Source organism: Phalacrocorax aristotelis, chromosome 23 (assembly GCF_949628215.1).
Source record: "Phalacrocorax aristotelis chromosome 23, bGulAri2.1, whole genome shotgun sequence".
In the NCBI taxonomy this organism is placed as follows: domain Eukaryota; kingdom Metazoa; phylum Chordata; class Aves; order Suliformes; family Phalacrocoracidae; genus Phalacrocorax; species Phalacrocorax aristotelis.
In genome coordinates, this window is record NC_134298.1 from 7,549,423 (window position 1) to 7,573,684 (window position 24,262).

Here is a 24,262-nt window from a genome sequence, read left to right on the forward strand (position 1 = left end):
CCCGCCGCCGCCGCCTGTCCCAGGCCCCGCTGCACTCGCTGCCCCGGGATCACACCGTCCCTGCCGCCCACTGCGGGCCCAAGCTCCGGGACAGGAGGCCCAGCATTTCCTTTGTGCATTTATTTAGAAAAACAAACAAACTCCCCCCCCCAGACAACTAACAAACTTTAGAGAGGCAACACTGAGGGGCCGAGCCCCAGCCGTACCAGCCACCACCCCACCGGCCAGCCCTGCACCACAAGCCCCGCCATGGGGCCACTGCGAAGCGCCAGGGCCCCGCCGCTGGGCCAGGAGGAGCCCACTGGTCCCCGAGGCAGCTCGGCCAAAAGCCGCCCGCAGCTTTCCACGAGGGGTGGGTTCAGCGGACGGACAGACAGACGATGGCACAGCACCGCTGCCTGGCACCCCCTGCCCTGGGCAAAGCCCCCGGGGTGGCAAGAGCCAGGGCAAGGGCAGAGCTGCCAGGCAGCATGAGTGCTGGAGGCGAAGGCACCAGGGTACAGGGGATGGGGACAGGCCTGGGGGCAGCGTGGGGACCGCAGCATGGCGGCCCCGCTGCCCTCCAGGGAAAGTGCTGGGAGACGTGGGGGGCGCAGTCGTCTCAAAATAAATTAAGGAAATAACCAGAAAGGCAACAGCAGCACGGGGAGCAGCTGGGGACCAGCACAGACCTGCCGCTCGCTGCCAGGCCGGCTGCCCTCCCTGTGCCGGCCGTTGGGACCACCGCACTGGCCACCAGGCTAGCTGTGGAGGGAGCCCACCGGCGGCCGGTGCTGCCAGGGCCCGGCTGTGGGGCAGAGCTCCTGGGGCAGCGCAGTGGGGTCCGAGGCAGGGGGGCTGGTGGCCGGCTCCTGGGGCTGGGGCAGCTGCCGGGCACCCAGGGAGGTGAGGTACGTGTTGAGGAGCTGGGCAATCTCATCCACCTGCAGGATGGAGGGGACGTGCTGGGTCAGCCTGGGGCACCCAGCACCCTGCAGCCCCAAGGGGGAGGGAGAGATGGCTGCCCCGTACCTGGGAGGTCTCAAAGAGCAGGTCCCGGTCCTCCACGGAGAGGCGGAAGGTGCTGCTGTCAGAGGCGCCGAAGGAGGCGATGCGGCTGTAGCAGAAGCTGTCCAAGGGCTCAGGCTCTCCCGGCTTGTACAGCGAGACAGCCTTGGCCCCGATGCCCAGCCACAGGCGCTGGGGCCCAGCCCCCACCGGGCTCTGCAAGGAGAGGGGTGTCAGGGCTGCCTGCTGCCAGGGCTGCCCACCGCCCCTGCCCCACTGAGGCCTCACCGTGCGCAGGTCGACGTCAAAGAGCGTGGAGCCGAAGCCAGGCCACTCCCGCACCAGTGCCACGTAGGCGGCCATGGCCTCTGGCCGGCCCATGCCTTGCAGCAGCTTCCACTTCTCCACGATGGCGGCCATGGTGCTGGCCCCCTCCTCCCGCAGACGGCCTCGCAGGCGCTGGTCCCGCTCTGCCCGCTGCTTGGCCAGCGCCTGCCCCCAGAGCCCACCGGCCAGCAGCCCCGCACGCAGCCGGGCCCCCCGGCACTTGGTGGGGGGCCGGCGGCGAGGAGGCGGCAGGCGGGCATGCAGCACGTGGGGCGGGAAGAGCTCCTCCAGGCGCGGGAAGGGGGCGTGGGTGGAGAAGTCGCTGTTGAGGCTCTGCAGGCGCAGTGCCGCCAGCGTCTGCAGCGTCTCCTCCGACGTGGGCACGTAGCCCCGCAGCACCATCTCGTGCGCCTGCGGGAGGGCAGCGTGAGGCACAGCGTGGCCACCCCGGCACAGCCACCCCGGCTCGGCACGGTGCAGCCACCCTGGCTCGGCTCTCACCTGCTCGAAAAGGAGGGCGAACTCCAGGCTGTCGCGCGGGACATTGTCCGTGTCCAGGAAGCCGTAGTGCTTGAAGCAGAGCCGGCATGGCGGGTCCTGCTCCCGCTCCTCCCCGGCCAGGCTGCGGCAGAAGGGACCGGCCCCATCAGCATGGGGGCAGGCGGGGGGAGGCACCCCCACACCGTGGCCCACCCCCAGCCCCTCTCCCCCATAGGCAGCAGAGCAGGACATTTACTTTTCAAACCTGGTGAGGACGTCGGCCAGCAGCGTGGTGCTGCCCACGGGCTGCTCCCGCCGCCGGGACTGCGCGTAGAGCGCAAAGAGGTTGGGGCTCTGGGACAGCCCCAGGCGCGACACCAGCTCCCGGGCCACCTGGGGCGAGACAAAGGCAACCGACGGTGACTGCGCGTCCCTGGCCGCGGCGCTCAGGGCTGCAAAGGGACACAGACAGGTCATGGTGGGCAAAGGCAGGCGGCCCCCAGCCCCAGCCGCTGCGGCTCAGCTGAGAGAGACCCACAGGAGCCCCTCACCTCCAATGGCACGCTGCCCACCCAGCCCCACATGCCAAAATGTCCCGAGCCCCCTGCCCGGCGTGGATGTGGCCCCTCACCTCCTCAGCTGTGGTGTGGGAGCTGATGGCCACGCTGCAGGCAGGCGCCCCTGGGCAATGCACAGTGCAGACCATCTCCTGCCGCCTCATCAGCACCAGGATCTCCTCCAGGGAGGGCACACACTCCCGCCCCTTCGTCTTCCCCAGCGCCTCCCGGATGAAGCAGGCGTACTTGGCCATCTCCGATGTGGGGAGCTGGCTCTCTGTCCTGCAAGAGATGCCAGGAGGGTCACGGCGGCACCAACCCGATGGGGGCCCTGGCACCCAGCAAGCTCCCGGCCTGCAGCTGGCGCCCGGCAGCTCCACCGGCACTCGCCTGTCCAGGTGGAAGTGCAGGAAGCGCAGGACGGGCGGGGAGGGCAGGAAGGTGCAGCTCATGCAGGTGAGCAGCTGCCAGTAGTGCAGGTCGCCCTGCCCGCCCGGCGCCGGCGGCTCCGTGGTCTGCTTCACCAGCTGGCAGTAGATCTCATCCACCAGTGGCGGCAGGTCCAGGCAGGTCTGCAGGACGCCCTGCATCAGCGGCACCGGGTCCCGCTCCAACTCCAGCTGCTGCAGCGAGTTGAAGAGCTTCACGGCCTCGTCACGCAGCGTGGTGTAGCTGCGGGGGCCGGGGGCTGTGGGATGGGACGGGGGTTAACAGCCAGGGGGCTTCCCCAGACTGCCCCCGCCAGCAGCCAGGCACCGTACCCGCACCCAGGGCTGGAGAGAGCCCCACGCAGCGCCCAGCCCTGCCCCACCATCGCTCCCCGCCAGCCTGGGGCGCAGGACCTCCGCCCGCCCCTCACCGCTTTGGTCCAGGCTGCCGTAGGGGAAGGGCAGCAGGGGAGCGTAGAGGGGGCTGCTGGTGTAGCGCAGTATCGGGTTGCAGTGGTAGATCTGCTCCAGGACCTCGGGGTTGCTGCAGTGCTCCTGGGAGGGCGAAGTGGTGGCAGCAGCTGCGGTGGGGCTGCCCGGACGAGTGCCTGGCACAGGCACCCGCTGCCACCCCAGGGCACGTGAGGCCCCGACCATCCGTCCCGGCCCTGCTGATGGCTGCAGGCACAGGCAGCCCCATGCCATGGGCTCACCTCGACGTCACGCATGAGCAGCTGGGTGGGCGTCTGGATGGGTGCTTTGCTGTCGATGACCTTCTGCACTGCGCACACCCAGTGCACGGCCTCGTTCAGGTGCTCCGTGTACAGGCGGTAGCAATGCTTCCTGCCGAACACCGTCACGCTCCAGTATCCTGCGAGGGACAGACAGCTCACCCGCTGCCCACCAGCACCCTCGCCTCAAGGACCTCCACCCCAGCCAGGCTGGCTCAACACCCTGGGGCTTGGCATAGCCCCTCCTCTGGGCGATGGAGGCCCCCTGGGGCTGAGAGGGTGACACAGGGCATGAGGGGCCACAAAGGCACAGCCTGACCAAGGGGTGCAGGCACCGTACCCGTCTCCTTGTAGGTCTGCTTGTCTGGCCAGAGCACGGAGCAGAGGCTGGTGAGCACGAGGGAGCCCAGCCGTCGGGCCCCCTTCTCATTGCTGCTGTAGTAGTCCAGGGAGTCGGGCGTCAGCACGAACCAGTACTTCCGAGGCCGGATCCAATGGGTCTTCACGCTGCCCCGCACCTCCCGCTGCAGCCAGCCTGGGAACGGGAAGCCTCAGCCCCTGCCACTGGCACCATCCACCCCACTGGCTCTCCAGGGCAGGGTCTGCCTGGCACCAGCCCAGCCGGTGCCCCCTGCCCCTCTGGGACAGGATCCAGCCACAGTCGGGGCACGATCCTGCCTGTCCCAGCTGTGTCCCGGCTACTCTGGAGGCAGAGGCCCCTGTGCCCATCCCAGCTGTGCCCACCTTTCACGAGAGCGTCAGGGTCATCCTCCACTGGTCCCGGGCCCTTCTCCACGATAAGGCTGCGCATCTCCTCCGCGACGAGCAGGGATCTGCGGATAACACAGGGCTGAGCACGGGTGCCCACGGGTGCCTCCCATGGCCCCCGAGCACGGAGCCAGCCCAGGGGCTGGGGTGACCCAGGTCCCGAGGGGCTTGGGGTACCCCGCGGTGGGAACACAGCAGAGCCATCGGGTGCAGATGACCCTGGCTAAAAATAAGCTGTTTGCAGTCGTGGCCCTGCCAAGGAATTCGGAAAATGAACAACCAGGAAGGAATGTTGGCAGCAGCGTCAGCACTGGGAGGATGGGGAGCGAGCAGGCCCCTGTGTCCCGGCACCCCATCTCCCCAGGCACACACCACCCCAGGGCACAGCCTCGGCCAGTGGACATGGCCTGGCAGAGCCTCCTGGCCCAGCAGAGCCTCCTGGCACAGGAGGAGCCACACGCAGCCCCTGCTGGCTAAGCCTGAGGCAGCCAAGCCATCCAGCATGGCAGAAGGATGGAGACATGTCCAAGGATGCACCAGGGATGGGGACTGAGTATGGCAGCCCCCGCTCTGCTGTCCTCTGCTCTAGCCGATAGACCAGCACAGCATGGTGCCAGCCCCATCGGCAGGATGGTACAGCACACACCAGTACCTCCTCCCACAGCGTGCCAGGCCCCCAGCTCCTGCAGCACCACACGAGGGATGCGATGGAACACCCAGCAGGCTGGAGGCTGGGCATCACTCACCTCTCTGAGCCACTGCTGCTGCGGGTGGGCTGGCTCAGGCTCACCTCCAGGGACCCCTGGGGAGGAAGGAGATGTCTCAGCCCCACGGTCACCACCTGGCACCCCCGAACATCCCCCCACTGACTGCTCGCCTCCTCGCCAGCCCAGCTCCAGACCCAGAGGGACAGGGTTGCGTCCTGCTGCCGTGGGGCAGGGAGCCCTGGTGCCTGCCAGGGCTGCAGCTGGGGCACCCCAGGGGTGCAGGGGCAGCCGACGGGTGTGCTGGCCATGTATCCTCAGCTGACCCGGCAGGCTGAATACCGTGCAGAATTGCACAAGGTCAGTGCTGAGTAATACGCTTACGGCACAAAGTCCCATTGTAATGGAGCCGCTGACTTCCTGCCCACGGCGGTGGGACGCGGCGCAGGGAAGTCCCTGGCTCTGCAGCGGGACGGGGGCTGGTTCCTCCTTGCGCAGCACAACTTGACGTGGCTGGTGCCGCTCACGTGATGACCCCAGCACATGTGCTGGGACACGAGGCAGGGCCCAGGCACGGGCAGGCACCGGGTTGGGCAGGGCGTGGGGACACGGCAGTGCTGGCGGATGCTGCCCTGGGAGATGCGCGGGCGGTCCCGCCAGCTGCAGCCCAACAGGGCAGCCGGAGGCACAACAGGCCAGAGCGCGCCACGAAACGCCAAGAAAAAGAGAAGGCTGCTAAAAATAGTGGTGGGAGGGGGGAGCCACTGCAGGTATGGCTGCATCACGGGGCAGGGCCGGGTGCCACGGACCCGTGGCATTAAGGGCACCTGTCGCACAGCGCCAGCACCCATGCATGGGGCCAGCTCCTCCAGCGACCTTCCCGCTGCCGGGGAGGGCTCCACATGCTCCCTCATGGCAGCGTGCACAGAGACGGTGCCCAGCTCCTTGGCCACAGCTTGCAGGAGGAGTCGGTGGTGGTGGCCAGCTCCTTCTCAGGGATATAAATAAACGGGAGAGGAGCCGCAGTGACAGGGCCAGGGCAGCTGCTCCCACGCTCCCAGGAAGGGGCGGCCAGCGCTCCGGGTTCCCAAGGACCCCCCAGCCATGGTGAAGGGCTCCCCGGGGAGCTTGCATCACAGCCACCCACGCCAGCCCGGACCTCCGGAGCCAGGAAAGCCCATGGGACATAGGAAGCCCAAAGATGGCTCCTGCTATTGCTGTGCCCTTGGCACTGCCACCATTGCCCAGAGGGCCCACCTCCAGCCCTGCGGCTGTCCCTGCTGCCCGCCGTCCCACGGGGCTGGCACTGCTAGAGAAAGGGATGCGCTGCCAGGTGACAGCTAGTGGGGGGGCTCAGGGCCCTGCAGCAGGGCCCGTGGCGGGCAGAGGGAGAGGGGCTGCAGCAAGCGGGACTGGGCTGTCACCACGTCCCTCGTTCCCTGCAGGCAGGGACGCAGCCCCATGGCTCCGGAGGAACCCCTGGGAGCCGGGGCTCCCCCCGCCGCCCCACGCTATCAGCCGTCCCCCATACAGCCCAGCCGGAGGAAGCGCTGGTTTCCGCCGTTCTGCTTCCCTAAACAGAGGAAGCAGCCGGAGTGGGGAGATCCAGGCCTGCTCCCTGCGCCCCGCACGTGCTCCCGGGGCGCCGTGCACTGGGAACAGCCCCGGCCTGCTCCGCAGGTCTGCACTGAGCCACGGCCGGCCCCGAGGAACCCGTCTTGCTGGGACCCCCCGCACCCCGGCCAACCTGACCTCGGCAGCGGCGCAGGGCAGGTACAGCCCCCGGTGCGGGATCTGGCACCGCCAGCCCCACGGTTCCTGCCCCGAGGAGCAGGCAAGGGCAGGAGAGCGTGGGCAGGGCAGCACGCAGCTCCACGGGCGGCTCGGCTGCCCCGCCGGCCTGGCAGCGCCCCGGCTTCGGCTGCACCCCAGCACCCGACGGGCAACAGGGTCCCGCCACCACGGCCCAGCAAGGGTCCCGCGCCGGGACCCAGTTGGCAGCGGCCCCCGCACCCCTCGGCTCTGCCCCGCGGGCTTCGGGACCCCCAGCGGCCTCCGGGGGCGGCCCCGGGGCAGCGGCTCCCCCGCACCCGCTGGACCCGTCCCCCCTGCGCCCCGCGGGGACCCCCTAGCCGACGGTGGGGACGCGTCAAGGGCAGCCCAGGCGGCGGGGCCGGCGGGGACGTGCCCGGGCAGGCGGCGGACGCACTCGCCGGGGTGGCGGGCACCGGGCGGGGGGCCCGGGCGGCGCGGCCGAGCGGGGGCCGGGGCCGGACGGCCGCGCCGAGCGGGTCAGAGCCGTGCGCCCGGGCGGGGGTAGCCGCGCACCGTCGGTCCCGCCGCGCCGTGTCCAGCCGCGGCTCTGGTGCCCGTCCCGGAGCCGGGCCCACCTGGTCTCCCTGGGCGCGGAGCTCGAAGGACGCCTCCTCCTCCTCGGCCTCGCCGTCCGCCTCCCGGTCCGCCTCGCCGTAGTCCCGCCGCAGCAGCGTGAAGCCTTGCCGGCAGCACAGCAGCCACCACAGCCCGCCCGGGAACGGCATCGCCCCGCCGGCACCGGACGGGACGCGACGGGACCGCGACGGGACCGGCCCGCCGCCCGCGCCGCGCACCGGCCGCCGCCGCCGGGACCGGCCCCGCCGCTGCCGCCGCCGCCGCCGCCGCCGCCGCCGCCGCCGCCCCGGGCGGGCCGGGCCGGGCGCGTCACCGGGCGCCGCCAATCGCCGCGCGCGGCCCGGGGCGGAGCCAGGGCGCCCGGGGCGGCGGGGCCGCCGCTTGCGTCATCTGCCGGACGGGGGCGCGCGCCGAACGGGGGGAGCTCCGGAGGCGCCGCACGGACGGGCTGCAGCAGCGCCGGTGCTCCCGGAGCCGCCGCCAGCCTGGTGCACCGGGCATCGCCTGCTCCGGGCGGGGACACCGGCACCGGGCCCTGTGCCGCGCTGGTTCCGGCAGCCCCGGGGCTTCACTGGCCACGGGGTCGAGCTGCCCCGCGGCACCGGCGCCATGTGCTGCCGCAGTCCCGACGGCCGGCCCGGGCAGGCGGCGCAGCCCGGCGCGGTGCCCAGCCGTGTGCGGCGGGCAGCACCGCGGGCTGCAGGCGCGGGCAGGGGCTCCGCGGGCGGGAGGGCACCGAGCTCTGGCAGGCCTGTCCTGTCGGCCCGCCTGGCGCCTTCCCGCGAGAGGAGCTGGTAAAAGGGGCTCATCGCGGGTCAGCCCCGGTGCTGCAGCAAAGCCGTGTGGCTCAGCTCGACCCTGAGCCCTGCCCGGCTGCAGAGGGTCGGTGGCACCCTCGAGCCGTGGGTGCCGTGGCAGTACCTGGGCCCCAGCCCCTCTCCCAGAGCCCCAGAAGGGGTTAAGCACATCAGCCACAGCTCTGGCTTTGCTACAGCTGTTGGGTCAACACTGTCTCTGGGAGCCCGTAGTGCTGAGATGCGCACGCAGGAAGCGTCGGCTGCCAGCTCTCCTCCCACACAGCCAGCGCCAGGCCTGCACCGGGGCCCGAGTCCCAGTGTGGGAACGGTGCAGCAGCTGGGGCAGGCATGGGCACCGGGGCATCGGGGCAGAGCCCACCAGCCATGGTGGGGGACAGAGCCAGTGTGGGGCCTGGAGATGCAGGGAGATGGTGGCACAGCTGTGGGGCAGCCCTGGGCACAGCTGTGGCACCAGTTCTGAGGCCAACCCCAGCACAGCCGTGGGGCCAGCAGAGGAAGGGTGCGGTACTACCCGAATCTGGCCCTTGCTCCCCATGGGGTCGGTGCAGAGGGTGGCAGGGGACATGGGCCCATCACCCCGGTTCTGCAGCTGCTGTGCAGGGATGCAGCTGTGGCTGCTGAGTCAGCAGTAATGGCGTTTCCGGCCCAGCAGTAGGTGAAGGGTCTGAGATGGCTTCTCCCAGTCAGAGTGCTGGGCTAATCCCAAGCAGGAGCCTGGGGGTGAGCAGGACGCAGCCTCCAGCCCCGGCAGGACCGGGAGGTGCTTCCCTGCATGCCTGGCTCTGCTGCAGAGACCCCACGAGCAGCTGCACCAGAGCCAGGCCCCGTCTTGCTCCCAGCACCCCAGAGCACTTCAGGCCTGGTGCGTGGGGCTCTCGCGTGGCCCCAGTTGTTGCCAGCCCGTGGCCCAGTGCCATTCAGCACAGTACCAGCCCTGTCAGGGCGAGGGCCATGCCAGCCCCAGCCGCAGTACCCTGGCCCCGTGGGAGGTGGGAGCTGCTGGGCCAAGATGTGCTGGGGCAGAGGAGCTCGTGGAGGAAGTTAGGAGAGGAAAGTCCCTCCGACCCCCCTGGAGGGGGTTTCCAGCCTGACTCAGGGAGGTTCTTCAAGGGGGGGGCCTCTGCTGCCACCAGCCCAGGGACCCCTCTGGCCCCCTGCCTGCGGGGATGGTGGCGTGGGCCACCTCAGCCAGAGGCTGTGCTGGGGGGGTGACCCCTGCTCCTTCCCCCAGCTGCACCCTCCGACTGCCCGGGCCGGGTATGGGGCACAGCAGGGCTGGGGGTGCCTGGCCCGGACATGCCCCCACCCCGCCCCGGAGCCGCCATGGAGCCGGTGCTGCTCCCTGGGCCGTCGCCTCCACGGAGCCCCTGCTCCCCGGCCCGGTCCCTCGGTCCCCAGCCCGTCTCCGGCTGCCGGAGCCCCGGCTGGGAGCCCGGCCCGTGTCCGGGGCGGCCCAGGCAGGGACCACGGCGACAGGCAGGGCACAGGCAGGGCACAGGCAGCGGGCGGTAGGAAGCGCGGGGTTCTGCTGCCGCCTGCAGGCATCCCCCGGCCAGCGCCGGTGGGCACGGACGGGCGAGGGGCCGCCCCCCGCTCCCCGCTTCCCGGCCCAGCAAAACCCCTCCCGGCAGCACCGGCCCGTCCCCGCCCCGGGGCAGCCCCGGCCCGCACGGAGACGGCGCTTGCCAGCGACCGGGTTTTATTGTGAGGGTGGGAACCAGCTGCCCGCCCGGGCCTTGCTGTGTGCGCACACTGCCCCGAGCTCACCGGCACCGCACAGCCCCCGGAGCACGCGTGACATTGCACGGCATTCCACAGCACATATGACATGGCATGGTTTCCCCACAGCACATGTGACATTGCACGGGTCCCCCAGGGCACACGTGACATTGCACGGTTCCCTGCAGCACGTGTGACATTGCACGGCCCCCAGAGCACACGTAACATTGCAGGGGGTCCCCACCGCACCCAGCAGCACGCTGGGCAGCAGAGGAGGTTGCAGGGCATGTGGGTGCTGTGGAGCTGCTCTTCCCTCTGCCCACGCGTGTGTGGGCACCGTGTGGGTTGGCCGGCACTGCCCCTGACTGCGGCATGAAAAAGGCTCTCCCCAGGGAGTCGTGGAGGGGCTGAACCCCAGGGTGCCAGTCCCTGCCCCGGCCACGGGCACCGTGTCCCTACACCAGGTCCTGGCAGGTGGAGAGCGATGTCCGCCGGCGGGGACTGGGGCAGCTGGGGCAGTGTGGCTCGAGGGGCCCCACGCATCCGGCATCACTGGCCAGCTGCCATAGCTCCCGGCGGAAGCGCTGGCCCAGGAAGGCATAGAGCAGAGGGTTGAGGCAGCAGCGCAGATACGCCAGCCCACTGGTGACCAGCAGTGCCAGGTCCTTGCGGCGGCTTTGGGCACAGCTCACTTCCCAGCTGGCCAGCAGCTCAGCCGCATCCAGCAGCACCATCAGGCTGTGGGGCAGCTGCAGGGCCACAAACACCACCACGAGGGCCAGCAGCACCCGCAGTGCCCGGAGGGGCTGGGCGCCACGGGCCTCCAGCAGTGTCCGTGCCACGGCTGCATAGCAGCTTGCCATGACCACAAAGGGCACAGCAAAACCCAGCACGACCTGCACCAGGTTGGTGGCTGCCCGGGCTGTCCGGGAGACTGTGTGGGGGAAGACAACATGGCAGACCCAGAGGTCCTGGTGCTGCTCCATTTGGCTGTAGATGAATTGGGGCAGCGCCAGGATCGCGGCCAGTAGCCAGGCCATCCCCACCGTCAGCCAGCCATGGCGGCGAGCCCGCGGGCGCAGGCGGCAGGCAGCTGGCACCTGCACGATGGCCACATAGCGGTCCACGCTGATGCAGGTGAGGAAGAGGAAGCCACTATAGAAGTTGAGGGCGTAGAGGCCCTGCAGCGCCTTGCAGGCAGCTGTGCTTGGGGACCAGCCCTGTAGTGTGTCATTGATGGTGAAGGGCAGTGTCAGGAGCAGCAGGAGGTCGGACAGGGCAAGGTGCAGGAGGCAGACGTCGGTGATGCTGTGTGCCTGGCGGTAGCGGGTGTGTGTGAGCAGCACCAGCCCGTTCCCCACCATGCCCAGCAGTGAGAGCAGCAGGTAGACGGCGGGCTGGTAGGTGCGGGCAAAGTCCTGCACTGCCTGTTTCTCACAGAGCTCAGGCAGCATGCCATCCTCCCACAAGTACCCATCATCCCAGGTGTAGAAGTCGGTGGTGGCGGTCTGCTCCATTGAGGTGGGGCTGGGGGTCACCTGCACAGAGGGAGCCTGAGTGAGAGGTGCTCAGAGGCAGCAGCCCAGCTGCAGCGTACAATGCAACGTGACCAGAGCAGCCCTCCTCCACCCAGACCCACCACGGGGAGCCCGGGCGTGCCGTGGCCCCCAGCCCCGCGCCCAGGGCGGTTTCCGTCTCACACCCACCCCGAGGCAGCAGGAGGTTCACCGCACTGTCATTGCGAGAGCAACCGCATGGTTCCCGAGCAGCGCTTTGCGGTGCAGAGCAGATGGGGAGACGTGACCTTAGCCACAGCGTCCCCAGCACAGCACTGCATCCCACGAACTAACCGCGCACCCACCGTGGGGGAGCTGCTCCTGATGTCCTCTGGGGCTCAGCACCCAGCCCACAGCCTTGGTTGCCCTGTGCAACCAGTCCTCAGAGCTCCATGCCAACATCTCCAGGTGGGTGCTTTGGGTAGATCCCCACACACATCCTTGGGTGTGTGTGGGGACCCTCCCAAAGCACACACCCACCCATGTATCACCCTGGGGATCCCAGTGCCGGAACAGCCCTACACTGACCGGTCCTGCTCCCAGCCAGGGACGTCCCAGGGCATCCCACTGCCTTGCACAGGTTGCAGGCATCTGTGCACAGTGCTCCCAGCTCCTGGCCTCTCAGCCCTGCTCTGGGGCAGAGGGACAGTGCTGCGGCCCGGCACTGGACTGCCAGGATCCCATTGCCACAGAGGTCAGGATCAGGCATGGCTCTGACTCAGAGCAGCCTCACGACAGGAGTTTTACTCCATCTCCTGTCAGCAAGCCCAGGTGGCCAGGTCTGATCCCCCCATGCACTCCGGGGCTGCAGGTGGGATCTGAACCCAGCGCCAGGGCAGGTTGACCCCCCCAGCAGCTCCCCCAGCCCCTTCCCTGCTCCAGGCCCTGGGAACCTGGAGCACCGGGTGCTGCCCCATGTTCCCTGCAGCTTTGTCTTTCAGCCCAAATCCACATGGCTCACAGAGAACCTTTTAAAAGCAAGAAGAAAAGCCAGCAAGGTGGGTCCCTGCCTGGCCCGCAGTGAGCCCCTTGCCCCGCAGCCCCTCACCTGCTCCTGCATCGTGCAGCAAGACCGTTCCCTCTGGCCGGCAGGTCTGGAGCTGTCTGAGTCCCAGAGCACTGCAACCTGTGGTTTGATCACGTGCTGGTCCTGATACCGAGAGCAGAGCAGCGCACAAGCCCAGCCCCAGGGGAGGAAGGTGAGGAGACAGATGCGATCCTGCTCCGGAGCCCATCCTGCATCTTTTTTACTTTGTGGCTAGCATCTGCACGCCGGGGACAGAAATAGCAGCTCCGCTCAGCCCCTGTTACACAGGGCTGGGGGACAGGTCTGGGATCACCCAGCCATGGGGAACAGGGTCTGGCCAAGGATCATGAGCATGCAGGAGACCCCAACCCGCCCCAGGAGTTTGCAACTCCTGCCCTGCAGCAGGGGCTGCCTCTTTGGGTCTAGAGGGGAGGCTGGAGGGAGTGGGTCCAAGGGGAGGAGCATGGGCAGTGGTAGGCTGGTACTGAGCCGGGTGCAGGTAGGATGCAGGTCCGGCGGGACTAGCAGAGCCATGTCTGGTCCAGGAACAGCTCGTCCTGATGGGAAACATGGCAGTTAGAGGAACTGGGATGGCTGCTGGTGCAGGGCATCCCCCTCACTCAGGGGTCCCAGCCCTGCCCTGCATCCCCATGCCCCTCTGCTCCTGTGCCCCTGCAGTGCTGCGCAGGCATGATGCTGGTTGTTGACAACAAAATTCCCAACTCCTCATTAAGGGGCGGATTAATTCCTGTGGAGGAGAGGCCCCACTTTCCTCTCCCCAGGGGGAAGCAAATTGATGCCTGGCTTTAATGGGCTTTCTGTTGTTTGCCATGGTAATCCCTCAATCCCCCTTTCTCCTCACTACAGCCGTCTTCACTGTGGCTTATCCCAGCTCTGCCCTTGGCCCTCCTGCTGCCTCCAGCCAGGCGTGGGGAGCAGGCAGGGTCCCTCCCAGCCCCGGGAGCTTGCTGCTGGCACCCATGGTGCAGCAGGGCCGTGGAGCTGCTGCACCCTGGCGGGAGAGCAGCTGGGCAGAGGCAGCCCAGCCCCTGGGCCCCAGGGTGTCCCCAGGGATCTTTGCTGTGAGGGTTTCTCCCCCTCCCCTGCTCTTCTGCAGTGCGAGGACACTACTGCAGACCTCTGTGCCGGCTCTGGGGGTGGCATCCTGCACCCTGCATCCCGGAGGAAGGGGAGGGAGGAGGGTCCTGGGGCCAATACTGGCCCTATAGCCAGCTGTGGGTGCAGAGCAGGGATCCTGCATGGCCCTGCTGGGGCCATCACAGACCTGACCCAGCACAGGGATGGGATGTGGGACTGTGGCCAGAACAGGCAGCACCCCTGGGGTGTCAGGATAAGGCCAGGTGGGGCTGTGTGTCTCACAGGGATGGACCTGCAGGCGAGTGTCAGAGGGACAGGAGGGCTGGTGGCTTTGTTCCTGGCATATGGCTCCAGCTTCCAGTAGCAGAACTCCTGGTGTGCCACCGGCTGCCCTGTGGCCCTGTTGCACCTGGGGCTTTCTGTTCCCTCTTTCGCCCACCAACACTGGCCTTGGCTCTGCCTGTGCAGGAAGTGGTCCCAGCACCCGCTACCCGCAGGTGAGAGCCACGCTGCCCTGCCCAGCGGCAGGCAGGTGCCCACCACAGCGCTGCCAGGCCTGGTGGGCAGCACCCTCATGCCAGCGGTGCAGAACTGCCTGCACCGAGCACAGCCAGGCCAGGCTCCTGCCCAGCACCGGGACCTTGCTTGGACCCAGCAGCCCCCAGTGCATCCCCATCCCTCGGGGCTGGTGCTGGGGCCCTGCGCGGTGCTCCTGGGAGAGGGGGACTCCCTGCAGAGCCAGGGGGACACAGGGTGCTGTGTGGTCTGTGAGGCAGGCAGTGTATTTAGACTATGCAGTTGCCAGCCCCGCCCCATCCCCTCCGCGGGTGTCTGGGGATGTTTGGGAGCACAGGCTAAATCCCATCTTCTGCACAACTAGAGAGACAGGCGACCCCGAAACCCGCAGGCCTTAATCTGCAGCTTGATTACAAACTGCTGCCACATCTGCTGTGGGAGGGCTGGTGGGCACTGCTCCAATCCTTCCCTGCTGCTGCCGCTGCAGGCACAGGGCGCCCGGGCCACATCTGGGGGGCGGCCGCACCTGCGGGGGCTCACACCACCCAGCCTGGTGGGGGCTCGGGGCACGGCTGGGCACCGCAAGGGCCGGGGGCTGCGCGGGAACCGGTGCTGCCCGGGGAGCTCCCTGCACGGCTCCGCTCGTGTCCGCCCCACGCCCTGCACTGCCTGTGCCGCGCTCTGCCCACGCACCTCCACCCGCGCCCACCCAAGCCACGGGCCGCGGTCCGGCTCCACCGGTAACGCCGCATTGAAGCCGGTGCCGAGGACCGGGAGGACGGGTGGGCCCGACGGGAGCATCCCTCGGAGGCGCGGCAGCGGGGGAAGCCTGGGGCGGGGGGGTCCGGGGCCCTGCGCTGCGCCCAGCCCGGCCCCCGCGCTCCTTCCCGGCCCCCCCCGCCGCCACCGCCCCCCGCCCCGTGGGCGGAGCCGCCGGCCCCGCTCCGCCGCGGCTGCAGCACCGGGAGCGGCGGCGCCGAGGGCGCTCGGGGCGCTCCAGCATGGGCGCTCGTCGCCTCCTCGGGCTCCTGCTCGCCGCCTGCGCCGGCCTCCTGCGCCCCGGCCCCGGCTGCCTCGCACGTAAGTGGGGCCGCAGCCCCGGGACTGGCCGCTCCGCACTGCGGGACCCCACCCGCCGCTCCGGCCCTGCACTCCGAGCCGCCCCAGCCCCCCGAGCCGCCCCCGCCCCCACCTCTTCCCCCCCGCCCCCCGCGCGTTCTCCCGGGCATCCCCAGCTCACCCCCGGGCATCCCCCGGTCCTCCCTGGCGCCCTGGTCCGCGCCGTCCCCAAGGTCACGGCCGGACATAGTCATCCGGGCGCTCCTCCCCCGCGCCCGGCCCGGGGCCGCCCCGCCACAGCCCCCCGCCACAGTCCCCCCAACCGCCCGCGGCACAGCATCCTCCCGGGGGCTCCGGGATGCCCGGGGATGGCCAGGGACGGCCAGGGATGCCCCGGGTTGTCGCAGGCACCTGCCCCGCTGCGCCGCATCCCCGCGCCCATGCGGCTCCGCGTCCCTAGCGGGGAGGGGGCTCGGGCCCCGGCACCCTCGGCCCGGCCCCGCTCCGTGTCTGGGCACCCCGGCGGGCGGCGGCAGCCCCTCGGGACCCGGCCCGGGCTCCGCCAGCACCTCGGCCAGCGCCGCCGCCCCGGCCCAGCGCCGCCGCCCGGCCCAGCCCCGCCGCGGGGCTGCACGGGGCCGGTCCCGCTCCCCGGGGCGGGAGGGGCTGGGGGGCGGCTGCCCGGCCTCGGCAACGAAGAGCGCCAAGGCCCTGGCCTCCCGAGCAGCTCTCTGCGGCTCCTCCGAGCCGGGACCCTTGGCCCCTTCCCCTAGGGCCGGGGTGGCCGGGCGAGCCGGCTGCGGGGGATGGAGGCGGGGGGTGATGCAGTCGGGGGGCGGTGCAGGCCGGGAGCGATGCAGGCCGGGGGCGATGCAGGCGGGGGGCGATGCAGGCAGGAGGTGATGCAGCATGGGCGCAGCGTGGCTGCCCTTGGCCCTGCAGTGAGGGCTGGGGGTGCAGCAAGCGCTCCTGGGGCTCCCCGAGCTCCATCCGACCCGGCCGGGGGGGGCCTGCGAGGGGCTGGGGATCCCGGCGCCGCCGGAGCCGCCTCTGCAGATGCCGCGAGGGTTTGCGTGGGGTCCCCCGGCCTCCCACGCGGGACCCTGACCCGGCGGGGAGGGGCGGGGTGGGGCGGGAGGGGGGGTCCCGGCGCCCACGTCAGTGCGGAGGCGGTTGGTGCGGGCGCCGGGGCCCGCAGAGGTGTGTCAGCTCCGCTGCAGTGGGAGGGGAGAGCGGGAGCTGGACCCGCCGCGCCGCCGGCCCGCGGAGCCCGCAGGGTCCGGCAGGGTCCCCAGAGTCTGCAGGGTCCTGCAGAGCCCGCAGGGTCCCCAGAGCCCACAAGGTCCTCACATTCTGCAGAGCCTGCGGGGTCCGCAGGGCCGGGCCCGGGGGGGCTGCCGCGGGGACACCGCCCAGTTCAGCACCCCGAGACCAGCCCCCAGGCCCACTCTCCCTGCAGGACCCTGCTACGATGAGCTCGTTGCTTCCCTCTACTCCTCGTCCATCGGTGCCTCCTCCAGATACAACATCTTCTACTCGGCCAGCTTTGCCCGGCTGCACAGTGAGTCGCCCCCCACGGGACCAGGGTGCAGATGGGGAGGGGAGCTGTGGGCAGGGGGTGTTACTGACAATGTCTCACGTGGGGCTGAGGGGTCCTCGAATGCCCAGAGCAGAGCCCCCAGCATCCCCCGGGGATGGGGGGGAGCCCTGCAGCCCTCCAGCTCCCACCCACAGTTGGGTGCTGCAGTCGGGCTGAGCGAGCAGCCCCTGCTCCGCCGGGAGCCACTGGGTGCAGGGCTGTGGGGCCAGCTAAGCTGCTCCCCCTGCAGGCACCAGCGGCTGGTCCCCCGACCCCCGGGACAAGCAGCCTTGGCTTCAGATCGACCTGATGCAAAAGCACCGGATCAATGCGGTGGCCACGCAGGGGACCTTCAACACGTATGACTGGCTGACACGCTACATCGTGCTCTATGGAGACCACCCCACCAGCTGGAAACCCTTCTTCCAGCAGGGCAGCAACTGGGTAGGAGGATGCCCAGGGGTGCCTGTGGGATGGGTCCCCTGGGGGGACCAGAAGCCCCCAGCCCAGAGTGGGGTCCTAATGGCAGCCCTTTGTCCCCAGACGTTCTTTGGGAACGTGAATGAGAGTGGGGTGGTGCGGCATGACCTGCACTACCCCATCCTTGCACGCTACATCCGCATCATCCCGGTGGCCTGGAACCCACGCGGGAAGATCGGGCTGCGCCTAGGCCTCTACGGCTGCCCCTACCGTGAGTACCCAGCTCGGGGGCACCAGCAGCCCTGCGTGGGGTGGGACCTGGGCCTGGCCACCCGCATGGCAGGGGGCCAGCCCCTGGCTCCAGCATACATGGAAAACCCTTTCCCAGAGCAGATTGTGTCCAAACAGTCTGCGGTTGTTAGCTCTGCCATAAACCATAGCAGAAAGGAGTGTTCCTGGTGCTGGGGCACCTGCTGCTGGGGGCAGTGTCATGGCTGGGGCTGCTCTGCTCTCCCCAGGGTCCCATGTGCTCTACTTTGACGGGGATGACGCCATCTCCTACCGCTTCCGGGCCAAGAAGATCAGCACCCTCGAGGATGACATCTCCTTCAACTTCAAGACACTGGAGCAGGACGGGGTGCTGATGCATGGGGAGGGCTCACAGGGTGACTACATCACGGTGGAGCTCAAGCAGGCTCAGCTCCTCCTGCACATCAGCTTAGGTGAGCCGGGACTGGGGGGCCGGGGGGCGTGGGGCTGGGGGGCCACTGGCTGAGGCTTCCCCTCCCCAGGTAGCAGCCCGCTGCATGCCAGCGAAGGCCACACGACGGCGGCGGTGGGCAGCCTCCTGGATGACCAGCACTGGCACTCGGTGCACATTGAGCGCTATGGGCGCCATGTCAACCTGACACTGGACGGGGAGGTCAAGCGCTTCCGCTGCCATGGCACTTTTGACCAGCTCGACCTCGAGACCGAGGTGGGTGCGGTGGGCAGGGAGCTGCCAGGATGCTGACCTGCCGCGTCCCCCGGCAAGGGGCTGACTCCCTCCCTCTGCCTCCCAGCTCTTCTTCGGGGGGGTGATCGACCAGGACAAACAGCACCTCACCTACCGGCAAAACTTCCGGGGCTGCGTGGAGAACATCATCTTCAATGGGGTCAACATCGCTGACCTGGCCCGGCACCGGAGATCCAACATCCGCTTTGAGGTCCAATCCCATGGGGTGGCCCCTTCCCTGGGGGTCCTGTTCCTGCCATGGGGGAACCCCTTTCCTGGAGGAGGGCCAGGTCCTCAGCCCCACTGTGGGGTGACCCTTCCCCGGGGCCAGGTTCCCCCAACTTCCCCCCCCTTTGGGGTGACGTGAGGCCAGGCGGTGGCCGTGCTCAGCCAAGCGGTGCGACATCGACCGTGTGAGGTCGTCCCTGGCCTGGGGCACCCACCCAGCACTGCCAGGCGACAGGATCGAGCGGGGCTGACTGGGGCCAGGGCTGTGGGGGTGGGGGGACCTCCTCACCACAGGAGCTTCCCCTCCCTCACCGCCTCCTGTGGTCATCCCCAGGGCAGCGTGGGCCACTACTGCCGGGACCAGCTGAACACCCCCATCACCTTTGCTGGCATCAACAACTACGTGCAGGTGCCGGGGATCCCGCGGAGGAACCGCCTGGCTGTCAGCTTCCGCTTCCGCTCCTGGGACACTGCCGGGCTCCTGCTCTACACCAGCTTCGCCGACCGCCTGGGCTCCCTCGAGGTGATGTTGAGTGAGGGGCAGGTGAATGTCTCCATCGCCCAGCCCGGCAAGAAGAAGCTGGAGTTTGCTGCAGGTGAGCTGGGGAGCTAGTGTGGGGCCGGGGCTGGTCTGGCAGCAGTGCCTTCCTCACTCACCCTCCTCTTCCCACGCAGGGCATCGCCTCAACGACGGCTTCTGGCATTCAGTGCAGCTGGTGGCGCGGGATGGCTCGGCTGTGGTGACCATCGATGATGATGATGGTGCTGAGTTTCGGGTGGCACACCCCTTACAGCTCCGCACTGGCAGCCAGTACTTCTTCGGAGGTGGGCAGCGGGGTGGGAGCCAGGGGCAATGGGAGCCCCGGGGCCACTCACCCCACTGTGCCTTGCAGGCTGCCCCAAGCCGGCCTCAGTCACTGGCTGCTGGTCGAACCAGACGGCCTTCCATGGCTGCCTGCAGATGCTGAACGTGGACATGCAGCCTGTGGACGTGGAGCTGCTGGTGCAGCACCGCTTGGGGCAGTACTTCAATGTGTTCTTCAATGTCTGTGGCATCACGGACAGGTATCAGTCGGGACAGTGGCACCACTGGGAGCGGGCAGGGGGTGGGAGGCTGCACCGGTGCCAGGACAAGAGCCCTCTGCACCCTCAGGTGCACCCCCAACCTGTGTGAGCATGACAGCCGCTGCGTCCAGTCCTGGGATGACTTCATGTGCATCTGCGACCTGACGGGGTACAAGGGGGAGACCTGCCACAAATGTGAGCCCAGGGCCTCGTGGGTGGGGGGACAGGATTGGCACTCATGGCTTCTCCTGCTGCCCAGCACCCACCTCGCACTGACATCGTCACCGTTTTCCTCTTCTAGCCCTTTACAAGGAGTCGTGCGATGCTTACCGGGTCAGCGGGAAAACCTCGGGGAACTACACCATTGATCCCGATGGCAGCGGGCCGCTCAAGCCCTTCACGGTGTATTGCGACATTCGAGGTGGGGGTGGTGGCAGGGTGTGGGGGTCCTTCTGCCCAGTGATCCCAGGACCAGACCCTGCCTGTGCACTGGGGCTGGAGCAGGATGGAGGGAGGGAGGGTGTCCCAGGGACGCGGTCCTAACAGCCTCCCTGCCTCCGCAGAGGACCGGGCATGGACCATCATCCGGCACAACCGCCACTACGCCACACGGGTGACAGGCTCCAGTGTGGACCAGCCCTACCTGGGGACCGTGGAGTACTGGAATGCCTCCTGGGCTGAGGTCTCGGCACTGGCAAATGCCTCCGAGTACTGCGAGCAGCGCATCGAGCTCCACTGCTACAGCTCTCGCCTGCTCAACACCCCTTGTGAGCACTGGGGGGAGCGGGGCCGTGCCGTGGGGCCATGCCGTGGGGCCATGCTGTGGGGCCATGCCCTCACCCTCCCCTGTGCCCTCAGCCGGGCTGCCCTTCAGCTTCTGGATGGGCCGACACAACGAGCGGCACTACTACTGGGGGGGCTCGCGGCCGGGCATCCAGCGCTGCGCCTGCGGGCTGGACAAGAACTGCGCCGACCCCAAGTACTTCTGCAACTGTGACGCTGACCATGCGCTGTGGTGAGCTGGGGGGGCTGCGGGACGGAGGCTGGGGGCACAGACTGTGGGGGTTTCAGGCAGGGGTTTGGGCTGGGGTGGAGGCTGATGAAGGGGCAGAAGCCCCTCATGGCCTCTCTGCACCACACGCCGTTTGCAGGAGGACAGACAAGGGTCTGCTGACCTTCGTGGACCACCTGCCCGTCACTCAGGTTGTGGTTGGAGACACCAACCGCTCTGGCTCTGAAGCCCAGTTCCTGCTGGGCCCCCTGCGGTGCTACGGAGACCGTGAGTGACCGGATCCGTGGAGGGACCCCTGCCTGCAGAGGGCACATGCCTGCCGGGGTCCCATGCCCATGGAGGGTCCATGCCCATCCCTCACTGCCCCTCTTGCTCCCCACAGGCAACACCTGGAACACTGTCTCCTTCAACAGGGGCACAGCCCTGCTCTTCCCCACCTTCCAGGCCAACCACAGCCTCGACATCTCCTTCTACTTCAAGACCACCTCCCTGTCTGGGGTCTTCCTGGAGAACCCTGGCACCCGAAACTACATCCGCATCGAGCTCAACAGTATGGGGTTGGGGGGTGCAGGGGCATGGGGGGCAGCAGGACCAGGCACCCCCCCATAACACCACATCCCCACAGCCACCAGGGACGTGGTGTTTGCCTATGACATCGGGAATGGGGATGAGAACCTGACGGTGCGGTCGGCAGTGCCCTGGAACGACGACGAGTGGCACCAGGTGAAGGCTGAGCTCAACGTCAAGCTGGCGCGGCTGCGGGTGGACAAACTGCCCTGGGTGGTGCGGCCGGCCCCGCCACAGAGCTTCGTCCGCCTGGACTTCGACAGGCCCCTCTATGTCGGTGAGAGCCCCCAGCCGCACCCCCACGGTCCCAGTCCCCCACGTGCTGCAGGACGCTGACTCTCAGCCCTGCTGCAGGTGCAGCAGAGCACAAGATGCGCCCGTTCCTGGGATGCCTGCGGGCGCTGCGGATGAACGGGGTGACACTCAACCTGGAGGGCAAGGCCAACGAGACGGAGGGCGTGCGGGTCAACTGCACTGGCCACTGCCAGGACCCGCCGGTGCCCTGCCAGAACAGTGGGCTCTGCGTCGAGCGCTACAGCCACTACAGCTGCAACTGCAGCATCTCTGCCTTTGATGGGCCCTTCTGCAACTACGGTGAGTGGCTGCACCTGCCCACACTGAGGGTGGGGGAGAGGAGCCGGTGCCCCCGTCAGCTCACGGCTCCCCCGCAGACATCGGCGGGTACTTTGAGGAGGGCACCTGGGTGCGGTACAACATCCTGCCGATGTCGCTGTACGCCGCCCGCGAGTTCGCCAGCATCATCAGCAGTCCCTGGCAGCCCCTGCCTGGCTACAACCTCACCAGTGAGGAGGTCAGCTTCAGCTTCAGCACCACCTCAGCACCCGCTGTGCTGCTCTACGTCAGCTCCTTTGTCAAGGACTACATGGCCGTGCTCATCAAGGATGATGGTGAGGGCAGGGCTCCCCTCCCTGGGGCTCACCCCGAGCCTATGGGGACTTCTGCAGGCGCTAGGGCCACATGGGACCCTCCTCCCCTGATGCCAGTCACCAGCCCCACGGTGGGGCTGGACTCACCCACTGGGAGCCCCAGCACTGCTGACAGCCCCGCTCTGCCCGCAGGGAGCCTGCAGCTGCGCTACCAGCTGGGCACCAGCCCCTATGTCTTCGCCCTCACCACCAAGCCGGTGACGGATGGGAGGCCCCACCGCGTCAACATCACCCGCCTGCACCGCACGCTGTACACCCAGGTAGGAGGCATGGGCATCCTCCCCACTGGGGTCTGGGGTGGCTGCAGGGCTGGGGGTCATGCTGGGAGTGGGCACGGGCAGGGTGACAGGAGGTGGAGGAGGCTCAGCAGGTGCTGACACCATGCACTTGCCTCCCAGGTGGACTATCTCCCCGTCATGGAGCAGCAGTTCTCCCTGTTCGTGGACAGCAAGCTGGACTCACCCAAAAACCTGTACCTGGGGCGTGTGATGGGTGAGCTGGGTCCTGCTCTTGGCTCCACCCCCCCGTACTGGGATCCCTGCAGGCACTGGGGTCTCCTCTGCCCAGCATGGTCCTTGGCCTCTGCAGGGGATGAGCCTTCTCCTTCTGTGCTCCCGCAGAGACTGGCGTGATTGACCCCGAGATCCAGCGCTACAACACGCCCGGCTTCTCAGGCTGCCTCTCGGGCGTGAAGTTTAACACCCTCGTCCCCCTCAAAGCCATCTTCCGCCCCACCAGCGTTGTGCGGCCCTACAGCATCCGGGGCGAGCTGGTGGAGTCGAGCTGCGCCTCCATGCTTCCCCTCACCACCATCCTCATCCCCCCTGAGATGGACCCCTGGTACATGGGTACAGGTAGGTGCCACGGTGGGACCCCAGTGGGGAGGAAGCCCCTGGCAAGTGTCAGCTGCGGAGGGGATGCTGCAGCATGAGACCCTGCTGCAGCCCGGTCTCAGCCACCCGCTCTGTCTCCGCAGAGTTCCCCCACGTGCACGACGATGGCTGGATCGGGATCATCATCGGGTGTAAGTGAAGTGCGTGGCTGGTGTCACCCCCTGCCTCTGCCCTGGCCCCTCCCCAGCCCCTCACTGCCGCTTCTCCCCCGCAGTCGTAACCTTCCTGCTCCTGCTGCTCGGGGGGCTGCTGGTGCTGCTGTACTTCTACTACCACCGCTACAAGGGCTCCTACCACACCAACGAGCCCAAGGCCATCCAGGACTACGGCGGTGCCACCAAACCGCTGTCAGTGCGCAAGGACCAGAACCTGCCCCAGATCCTGGAGGAGGCGAAAGGGGACTAGTGGGGCCGGGGGGCGGGACAGGCTCGCAGCCCTGGGAGCCGCCCGGGGATGAGCGAGCATCGCGGGACCAAAGGGCCGAGCACACCTGAACTGCCAACACCCGCCTCCGGACCGGCTGGACTGCACCAACCGCACGTGGCTGCCACCGACCTGGCCCCCAGAGCGTGGCCGCGACCCACCGAGCCCCGGCCCCGCTCGCCCCGGGCACGCCGGCAGCCCCGCGCCAGAGGCAGGCTGCCGCCTCCCACCAGCTGCCAAAACCTGCCCTGCCTTTGGCGGGGAGCCCCGGGGCCGGGCAGCCCACCCTCCCTCCCACAGGAGAGCGTGCCGGGTATGCCCAGCTGCCACCGCTCCGTTAGCAACAACTGCGCGTAGATTACCCGCTGCTTTGCTTGCTTAGCCAGAGCCACGAAGGACGCCACGCAATACCCAGCCTCGGGGCACAGCCCGGGGTGCGCCGAGCAATACTCTGCCCATGCGGGCGACGGCCGCCGCTGCCGCGCATGACGCCACTGCACTTTGCTGAGATGCTGCTTTCATACGATCAGGTACGGATCCTTTCTACCATTTTTGTTGCTGGATATTCTACTACACTCTGATTTTTTTATTCTATCAGTTTGTATAAAAAACCAAACGGAAGCTCCTGTCAGGTGTTACGTTCCGCGTGTCGTGGTACGTAGTCTGTAGTTTGCTACTTCTCTGTACGAAGTGCCGGCCCTGCCGATTACCTCCAGCCCAGGGAAAGCTCATGTTCACTTGCTGTATTGTGGTAAGATGTTACAGAAATGCATTTATCTACCCAAAGGCCTAGCTCCACTGGGCACTTTATTTTTAAAAATCTGTTTTGTTGAATGAGATGCGAAGATACTCAAATAAAGGCAGAATGACGGCGTTTGTCACTCCCAGCCTTCACTTTGCGGCCTGGGCGTGCAGGGGCAGCAGCTCCTCTCCTGGGCCCTGCGGCTCAGCCTGCACCCAGGGTGGGG

The 24,262-nt window shown here is 68.4% G+C and overlaps 3 protein-coding genes across 5 annotated transcripts; 1 reads left to right on the plus strand and 2 right to left on the minus strand.

Annotated features, from left to right (window-relative positions):
- Positions 1 to 108: 108 nt before the first annotated feature.
- PLEKHH3 (pleckstrin homology, MyTH4 and FERM domain containing H3) lies at positions 109 to 7,637 on the minus strand. 3 transcript variants are annotated; one of them, XM_075117039.1, is made up of 13 exons: positions 7,373 to 7,637; positions 5,025 to 5,080; positions 4,255 to 4,343; positions 3,851 to 4,045; positions 3,493 to 3,650; positions 3,211 to 3,334; positions 2,742 to 3,039; positions 2,426 to 2,633; positions 2,060 to 2,187; positions 1,816 to 1,936; positions 1,276 to 1,725; positions 1,012 to 1,203; positions 109 to 923 (listed from the first exon to the last, which is right to left on the minus strand). In XM_075117039.1, exons 1-13 carry the CDS (start codon positions 7,520 to 7,522, stop codon positions 741 to 743), a joined length of 2,352 nt encoding a protein of 783 aa, XP_074973140.1. In that variant the 5' UTR covers positions 7,523 to 7,637; the 3' UTR covers positions 109 to 740. The 3 variants fall into 3 exon arrangements, with proteins under 3 accessions (XP_074973140.1, XP_074973139.1, XP_074973138.1); XM_075117038.1 differs by having other exon boundaries at positions 2,051 to 2,187; XM_075117037.1 differs by having other exon boundaries at positions 114 to 923; positions 1,012 to 1,725; positions 2,051 to 2,187.
- A 2,728-nt stretch (positions 7,638 to 10,365) lies between these two features.
- Positions 10,366 to 11,432, minus strand: CCR10 (C-C motif chemokine receptor 10). Its single transcript, XM_075117370.1, has one exon. It carries the CDS (start codon positions 11,425 to 11,427, stop codon positions 10,366 to 10,368), a length of 1,062 nt encoding a protein of 353 aa, XP_074973471.1. The 5' UTR covers positions 11,428 to 11,432.
- A 3,610-nt stretch (positions 11,433 to 15,042) lies between these two features.
- Positions 15,043 to 24,168, plus strand: CNTNAP1 (contactin associated protein 1). The gene is made up of 24 exons (XM_075117260.1): positions 15,043 to 15,187; positions 16,626 to 16,727; positions 16,996 to 17,189; positions 17,289 to 17,436; positions 17,684 to 17,887; positions 17,957 to 18,141; positions 18,227 to 18,370; positions 18,722 to 18,983; positions 19,063 to 19,212; positions 19,281 to 19,452; positions 19,541 to 19,647; positions 19,754 to 19,873; positions 20,016 to 20,219; positions 20,311 to 20,467; positions 20,604 to 20,731; positions 20,847 to 21,014; positions 21,090 to 21,308; positions 21,386 to 21,625; positions 21,703 to 21,939; positions 22,111 to 22,238; positions 22,377 to 22,470; positions 22,599 to 22,832; positions 22,955 to 23,002; positions 23,086 to 24,168. Exons 1-24 carry the CDS (start codon positions 15,109 to 15,111, stop codon positions 23,274 to 23,276), a joined length of 3,915 nt encoding a protein of 1,304 aa, XP_074973361.1. The 5' UTR covers positions 15,043 to 15,108; the 3' UTR covers positions 23,277 to 24,168.
- The last annotated feature ends 94 nt before the right edge of the window (positions 24,169 to 24,262 follow it).